This window comes from Papilio polytes, unplaced genomic scaffold (assembly GCF_000836215.1).
Source record: "Papilio polytes unplaced genomic scaffold, Ppol_1.0 DF822178.1, whole genome shotgun sequence".
NCBI lineage: Eukaryota > Metazoa > Arthropoda > Insecta > Lepidoptera > Papilionidae > Papilio > Papilio polytes.
Window position 1 is genome coordinate 1,514,780 of NW_013527026.1, and position 8,788 is coordinate 1,523,567.

Consider the following 8,788-nt stretch of genomic DNA (forward strand, 5'->3'; position numbering starts at 1 on the left):
AAAAAAAAAAAAAAAAAAAAAAAAAAAAATATACCGTCGAATTGAATACCTCCTTCTTTTGGGAAGTCGGTCAAAAAAAAGAAATACCATCATTGTTTTTAAATAATTGGTGATTCGTTTGTTAAAATTTGCCAGCATTATTGACAAAGACTGTTAACGTACTCTTAAAAATTCCCCCAAACAATTGAAAATATCCAGGCTATTTATATCTCAACAAAAACTCAATTACAATAGAAAATCTTGTTCCACATAATCAAGTCAATTCAGAGCTAGTGATCTTCAGCATTGTTCGGTCTTTTGTGATATAAAGGAGACTACACTCATCTAATTGTATGCCTACGCAATTTTCCACAATCCTATCGAGGTCATACGTTTTTACAGCAAAAAAGAAATCAATTTAGAGTCGATAATTCTAATTGTAAAATTATATTCATTTAGTCCTAAACCGCATTTTCCTCAGTGTTTACTGTCTGATTAAAAATCTGTTATTAAGAGATTATCGTTCAAACAGGATGAAAATGATTCTTAAAACAGAAAACAAAAATATTAGAACCAAAAATTCAGATAAAAAAATTTAGGTATTAGACTATAAGTTAAGCAAACATATTTGTTATGCATATTTTAAACTTATAGTACACTAGCTGCTATTCGCGACTTCGCGCGAAAATAAAAAATATAGCCTCTGTAACTGATAATGTAGCTTTACATTAATGGTGAAACAATTTTGATAACAGCCCAGTAGTTTTTGAATTATTTCAGTTCATACAAAAATACGAATCATCCTATAACATGAGTATAGATAAAAATATAACCTATGTCCAAACAATTCTGCGAGGTCCTGGCCCACAAAGCTGCATAGTTTACAGTGCAAATCACTGATATCCCAATGTTGATTTAAATGTATCACCAGATCTTCACGATGAGATGATGAAAAATGACATAGACCTAAAATAGATGGAGTAAATAATATAAAATAAGAATTTAACTGCGAGTTTTTTAAAGTCTCAAATGAAATTTGACTATAGAAATAGTTAAGAAAAAAAGTATGACATTAATTCTCTATATGGACAGAAAAAGGGGACATGCAAGTATATGTTTCCTCTCTGTCCTTCCCATTCAATTCCAAATCAATTCTCCATTTCCATATAAAAAGGGAAAGAGGTCAAGAATATGATAAGTGTACCATCATCAACTTGCCCTTATCCCTTTCCCTTATGGAGGGTCAGCACAGTATGTGCTGCTCTTTCATACATCTCTATCAGCAGTCATATCTGAATCCACTTTCTTCTTGAAAATATCCTCTTTCACACAATCCATTCATACTTTCTTTGGTCCTCCTCTTCCTTTGTAACCATATACAATCTTAACACTTTCTGGTTACACACATTATATAAAATCTAACAATTTTAGTACCCATGAAATATTAAAAGATAAAAAAGTCCATTTCCAAACTTACCACAAAATAGTTCATTAGAGTATTTCTTCGTTTTTTCATCCTTTTCCTTAATTGTTTGCTGCTTATATTTTTCAGTTACAACTGCGTTTTTGATATTTTTATGCTTGTAACATGTTTGCCTCATATGTTTTATAAGACATTTAGTTCTTTCTAAAATAATTATATAAAATTCACAAACCAACATATCTTTGCTACAATCTAGTAGAAATAAAAAAAAAACACACAACTCCTTTGAAAAATTTGAAATACAAAAAAGTTATAATTCTACAGTATTCAAGTTTATCCATATTCAAATAAGTTATCTTTTTATTATTTTAAATAAATACTACTTAAGTACTCACTATATTGTTTCTTACATTTGGTACATTCTAAAACTTTTATTAGACCTTTTTCACATTGTTCAATATTACCAACATTTTCATTTTCCTCAAAAATTATCTTTGGAGTACCATTTTTACAAAATTTTTGTCTAGAAGATTTTCTCCTGGGTATTTCAATGACTTTTCTAACACTTTGTGAATTTTGTTTCATATCTTTTGTATTACAATTTTCATTTATTTCTATATTATCATTTGAAAATTCATCTTCAAAACTTATATTGTCTAATTCACAATTACTGTCAACATTCACTTCTTCAATTGTTGAAAACTTTTCTGTACAAATATTCTAAAATTGTTATATACAAATTTGTTCATTATATTTGAGTTTTAGTTACTTGATTTTAAAGTTGTAAGTTATTAAAACAGCTAAACACTAGCTTTTAAATATCTAGTGTTACAGAAATCTTACTAATTGCACTAAAATTATAAATGTAAAAGTTCAGAAGGATAGAAGATATTTTGTTTATATATCGTTAGACATTATCTTAAGCGAAAATTAAAGTTTAAGATAGAAGATACTACATATCTCCAAGAAGTACATACTGACCTTAATTAAATTTGGTACAAATGTAGAACATCGTCTCAAAGAACATGTATACTATAAGAAAGTTTTTTTTAAGATACTGGACACTAGCAAGCAAAGACTAGTTATTTAATAAAAGGTGACAAAGAATAATAGTTTATGACATCTACTTTAGCTTTTTCACACAAACAAACTTATTAAAATCTCATCTTCATCGGTTCATTTGTTGTGGGAAAAGAATCAAAAAGTCTTACTAACATTTACATTGGTAATTTCAAATAAAATAAAATAAAAGTTAATGGCTAACTACACAAACATTACATACAAGAAAAAGAAATTGAAACTTACATCTTTATTCTTTGCTATAGATTTAAACATTTCATCATATGTGTGACATTGTACTTTGAAATCTGCAAATTTTTTGACAATTGTTGCACATTGCTGGCACAAAACTTGTGAAATGTCCTCCCGTTCTACCTACAAAACAATTACTGCATTATCGTAATATCCATACAGTTGTTTAAATTTATAATATTCAGACACAAATACTGGTAAATTATATATGTTTCTCAAGTATTATACTACATTACCAAATTCAAAACATAACCAAATGTGACCAGAACAGCACAAACAATATTTTTTTATTATTTATCCTTGTTTTAGTAAGTTTTACATTGCTTTGAAAACTTTAATCATTAGCAAGTAAGAAAAATGTAATAGTAAATTGTAGTTCATAGCGCATAATTAAAAATACTTACTGATAATCCAACACAAAACTCAAAAAGTTGGGACAGTTCACTATTGTTTTTAAGAGATACACACCCTTCATGTTTAGTTTGTAAGCACGCCCGACAAGCATTTTCGTTGATCGGTTTATTTATTACAAGATTTGCAAGCATTTTCAAGTTTTATTTACAGTGAAAAATGAGAATAATAAAATTAAAACAAATATTCAAACCGTTCATTCTAGTTGTCACAACTGACAGCTGTCAACCTTAGATGAAGCATAAACAATAGTTGTCATTTTTGATTTTCAAAGACTACATTTCTTTAAGTTCTTTTGCTAATTTTTTTAAAAATTAAAATTGTGCCTACACACCATCAAGCCGTTTTTACTATATAACTAGAGGCTTGATATTTCAACTCCAAGAAATGAGCAAATTAGTACAACCAGGTCTTTAACTTCCTTGTTTATTCACTTAATCATTTTTATCTATGCATAATTTCAATAAGATAATTATTGAGTTGGATTGTGGATATTGTCGAGATTACCGAGACAGAAGGTATTATCGGAAGTTATGACTGCAATGAGCGTGACCTCATTAACATAAATAGTTTTCCGGGTAAGTTTCAGCTTGATTACACGATTGTGTTATGAATTATGCCGGAGTTTCGTACATGCCTTTGTCTTGGTTTTATACACGCACTGTCAAATACGAACATCTTGATCAAAACTATTTCAAGTAAAATTGTATCAAGACTATTATATTCAAAAAACTTTTTTTATAGAATAATTCAATTCTCAATATAGTTTTGAGAATATTGACCGTTCATGTACCATTGAAATTAAAAAAACTTTCCTTCACATGTTTGAGGGAGAAATTTAACTCTTGCGCAGAAACTTTGCTGATAGTCTCATGACTTCACGCGTTTACTAACAGTTCGAAGCAGGTGAATGCGAGACGCAGTCGATTTTAGTATGGGAGAGAATGTATACTTTTAGAATTTGACATCTAAAAGGAAATGAGACGATTTAAAACTGGCTTTGACCTCGATAATTTAACTATTGACAGTTTATTATTAACATTGCAATTTGTTTCAAAGTGTCGACGGAAAAGTTTCTATTCGAAAGTTTCGAAATTGAATTGCCAAGTTCCGCTGAAGCAATTAATGCAATTACCTACTTACAGCTTGCCAGTGCTAGCGGTGAGCCTCAAATTAGTCTGATTAAACTTTTAACCCAAGATAAGAAAAGTCTTGCTTTTAATGTGAAAGTAATATTATATGAGCTCTAACTTTTTTAAAATAAGACATGTCATAGAGAAGCCTTTTAAGACATTGTTTAGCCAAATTTAGATTTATTAGATAAAGGCAACGACATCACAAATTCGCATTTTGTATGAATTACAGTTTTTCAACTAAAGGCAACGTATACGTAAATGCAGCCTCAAACACCCTTTTTTTGGTGTCGGGGGGAAATCTTCAAAAGATTAATATTACCCCAATAAATATACGACAAAAACATACCTCATAATTAACTTGAACGTTAGAATTCAATGTAAGGCTTCAGTATAAGATTTCTATTCCTTACTTATATTAAAAAACTCAATATTAATCCAATAGAAAACTGAAGAGCAAGGACTAAGTGAGTTTGTGAAGCTTTTGAAATTTAAAAGAGCCAGTGAAAGCTTTTAGTGCTCCAGTAAAAGACTAATTGACATTTAAAAAAGCTTGGATTCTTTACAGTTCGAGCTTAAAATAAAATGCAAGAATACGCGTTAAAAGACTCTGGAGGCTTCAAAATCTTTTTATTACATTATTGTTATTTCCATTGACTTGTATATACATTTTTATACGCAGTTCCTTGTAATGTTTTCTTAGGATTCCTTGCCCTTTTCGCGACGGACATTGAACTTGAAGAAGACTTGGAAATAATAAGATAATGCAGAGTAAAACAAATTAACAAATTCCTTCTTCTTAATAACATTGTTATTGTTACAATACCCCTAAAATGCTCGTCGTCTTTGAGTTTGTTTAGAGTCAACTCGAAAGGAGTTTGCATGGCTTTCGAAGCTCGACTTTAGGGTAAATAAGGTCTATTACTTCAAGGGTTTTATTTATCGTAAAATAGATATTTTATTGAATAAAAACATAATCCGTAGATAAAGAATATAGAAATTACAGGTGATTTACATAAACAGCTTATTTATTATCTCTCCTACACAATTATGCAACAATTTTTGCTCAGTACTTTTATCGTAGATGTCATTTCTTAAAGTTTTTTTACTGCTTGTGATGGTGCTTTGTTTTTGGGCAGCGAAGCCTAAATTCGTAACACTTGGTGATCCGCTTTCTTATTTGATTATTTCTTTAGGGTCAGAAATTACAAGAACATGTTATAATTCCTTAATAATTTAATTTAGTGTTCTTACGGGAAGCTATTGCGTGCCGCGGGCCCATTGTTTCAGCAAGCTAATCTAAAAGCCAATTATAAATCGCATCGCGTGTTCTTAAAACGAAAGCAAGACAGGCCGCGGGGGATTGTCGTCGTTCCCAAACTTATTACACGTAATTTAAAAGAAGACTCATTAGGATCGCGATATTCGGTTGAGATAATTTAATTAAAGGTTCATACTGAGTTTCAGAGGTAAAGTAAGTTATTAAAGCAAGGAAATATATCTTCCATCTACACGTATATGAATTTAAATGAATCAAAAAGGTATTTTTTCTATTGAAAATATTGCTTGCTTAATATATCGATTTTGTAATTAGATCTTTTGTAATGCAACATCATGAAATTTATTAATTGGATAAAATATGAATTCAAAATCAAGATATAATTCTGAAATATATCATTATCTAAAAGTATTACAAGATTTGACAAGCCAAGGTAAATAAAAACGTACTGAGATAAGTCCTTAGGGAACGTCTGAATGTATTGACGAAACGACTTTTATTATTTGGAAGGTAACAACAGTAAAATACCACATTTTTTACTTACACACAAGTATTCTTTAATGTTAAGATTTATTTCGATAAAGTATTCCATATAGCAAAGTAAGGAAATCGTAAAACTTTCAGAATAGTTTGTCGTTTCAGTCGCGTATTCACGATGCCCCTGAGACGAGATAGAATGATTAATATTCTTCCACGCCTACTTAAGACAAAATAACTTGTTATAATTAGTCGAACATCTTCAGTAAGTACACCTACACTACCGCCCCCGTTTCTCTAGCTTATTACTAGATGATTTCGAGTATAAAAAGACTGTTTCCGTGCGGCTTCATCCGCATAAAATTATGAAAATTTTATTTTATTGTTTACAATTGTCAAATTCTCAATTGCAAATGTCTAAATTCCCGTCACCGTAATAATCTTGCTTCTTTAATGTTGGCAGCTTGTTGGTTGGTTGCGTTCCCACATAAAGGATTTTTCTCATTTATTTACCCCCTAAGTTTAATTAAAAAGCGTGTAATAATATAACTAAAGCGTGTCGTAAGTGTAGGGCTTTTTATTAAAGAAAGAACTATTCAAAAATATGCTGTGATTGCTGTCACCCTACGCTACAAAGTATTGTGTGTTTATGTTTTATTATATTAGTATAGAAGTGTACTTTTAAAAATATACTGACAATCTGATAACAATAAAAAAGAACACAATACAAGAATACATTTTCGTTACGAGATAGGTAATTGAGTGATACGAACGGTCTACTGCGTAGCTTGTACTACGGACGTAGCAATCGCTACGACGCGTTGTTTCCCACTACGCGAATAATGTCATTGTTTAAATATGAATTTTGTCAATCTGTACTTCAACTAAGTATATTATAAAATGTATAAAGTGTTGTAATAATTTTAAATGTAAGATCTTTGTATAGTTTACATTTATTTTATTTCGATCTGTAATATTTACTGTATGAATTATACGTACAAAATGAGAGCTCGAAGCCTTTAATCTACCTCTATGCTCTTTTATCTATGGATACGGGTTGGAATCACTCTCACACAATACATCTCTGAGATGAGAAATAGTTATTACGTTGCTGCAATATATATCTCCTTTTATATCGAGCGTAAATATATTGTTTTGTATGTTTTCTAAGTTTTAATAAAATCAATACTAATTATAAAGAGGAAAGATTTTTATTTTTGTACGTATTGAAATAAACTACTATGCCGATTCCAAAAATTATTTCACTATTATAAAACTACGTTATTAGTGTAGTACTAGTAACATAGGTTATATTATTAATTATGTTTTAATTTCACGCATGCGAAGTCGCGGGCAATAGCTAGTTTAGAATGTATTACTAGTTATGTTATGTATTACCTTAAAATGAGGTCCTAAAAAGTCCGTCGATTTTTTACTTTCTTTCTTACTTATTTATTCAAGAACATTTTCTGTCCCAGTCTTTTTCAGAAGAATACTACCAAAGTACTCGGATTCCAAAATGTATTCCAGTCAATCTCACAACTACGCGTGTCGTCTCCGTATAGTAAATTTTTATCATCCCAATGTGGGCATCAAATTTGAATAACTTTGGGAACTAAACGTTGGTATGGAAATTCGTAAGTGCAAAGTTATTCCACGATTTATATTGTTTACATTACATCTCATCTTTGACATTTAAATGACAGGACTAGATTAGCGTGCGCATTCCCGTTTGTCAAATAAAAACGATTAGTTGCTTGCTTGTGTGCTTTATTGATTTTTGGATCAAAACGTACCTACAGTTTATCATTACCTCACCAAGTATCAGCATAATTTATTTAATTATATTGGCTCTTTTCCCAGTCCTTTCTTATATAGTCTAAGTATCTGAAATGCGCTGAAAGCAATGTTGGATTTGAATTATTCATATTGAAAAGTTTAAATTTATGTTCTCGTATGATTCAGCCCTTACGAGCATATTCGCACTCGCATTAATGTCTTCAAATATTTTATGGACCGAAACCCAGACGCGGTTTATTCATGAATTAATAAAGTTTGTGTAAAAACTTACACCGTCTCTCTTTCTTTGTTCAATGACCTTACCTTAGCATTCTGTTAATAATTATTATGTTTTAAAATAAAATTAATACCTCAACCGATGACATAATTTGTTAAATAAATGAGTTTTAACATATTTATCAAGAAAATGTAATAAACAATATCCTAAAAAAAACTACGAGGAATATCACAAAACCATTATACCACTCAATAATAATCAAAGATAAGAAGCTAAAATAAAAGTTCTTTTAGTATTCATTAAGATTTTTATATTTAAATACACCAGAGTTTCGAAAATAATGCTGCTATCTAAAACATTAAAGTGGCTGTAACTACCGAGAATCATCGTAAAACCCTCGCTATAATAATAAAGTTAAAAAAGTTTATGTTTTATTTTGTTATTTTTTTTTAAGAAAATCATATGAAATGTATTATATATAAAAATAAGAGAATAAAGATATATGAATAAAAAGTTAAAAAAGTTTACGTTTACACGACGTCTGCTTTGAAATGTTCACAATTAACTCCTAATGAACTTTAAAGGGCGAAGTGTATTACACAAAGGAGTTTTTATTGAATTAAGAATAAAGATTATTAGAAAAGGATTAAAAAAACATAGATGTTAGTCTATGGCAGGTGACCGTTGCTATTTACCGTCCTACTTATTCAGGTCCCGTACGATGTGGGCGGGCAAAGCTTGCTTATAGATCGGAGGGC

General features: G+C 30.0%; 1 protein-coding gene across 1 annotated transcript in view; it reads right to left on the bottom strand.

The window, feature by feature from the left end:
- LOC106106756 (endothelial zinc finger protein induced by tumor necrosis factor alpha-like) overlaps window positions 1-3,329 on the bottom strand; it is a 6,894-nt gene extending 3,565 nt beyond the window's left edge. Inside the window, exons 1-5 of the mRNA XM_013287404.1 lie at window positions 3,118-3,329; window positions 2,708-2,836; window positions 1,798-2,122; window positions 1,457-1,606; window positions 813-945 (exon numbers count right to left, since the gene is read on the bottom strand). Coding sequence (XP_013142858.1) covers window positions 813-945; window positions 1,457-1,606; window positions 1,798-2,122; window positions 2,708-2,836; window positions 3,118-3,258 — 878 coding nt within the window. The 5' untranslated portion in view covers window positions 3,259-3,329. The remainder of the gene's footprint in view (window positions 1-812; window positions 946-1,456; window positions 1,607-1,797; window positions 2,123-2,707; window positions 2,837-3,117) is intronic.
- Window positions 3,330-8,788: the final 5,459 nt, after the last annotated feature.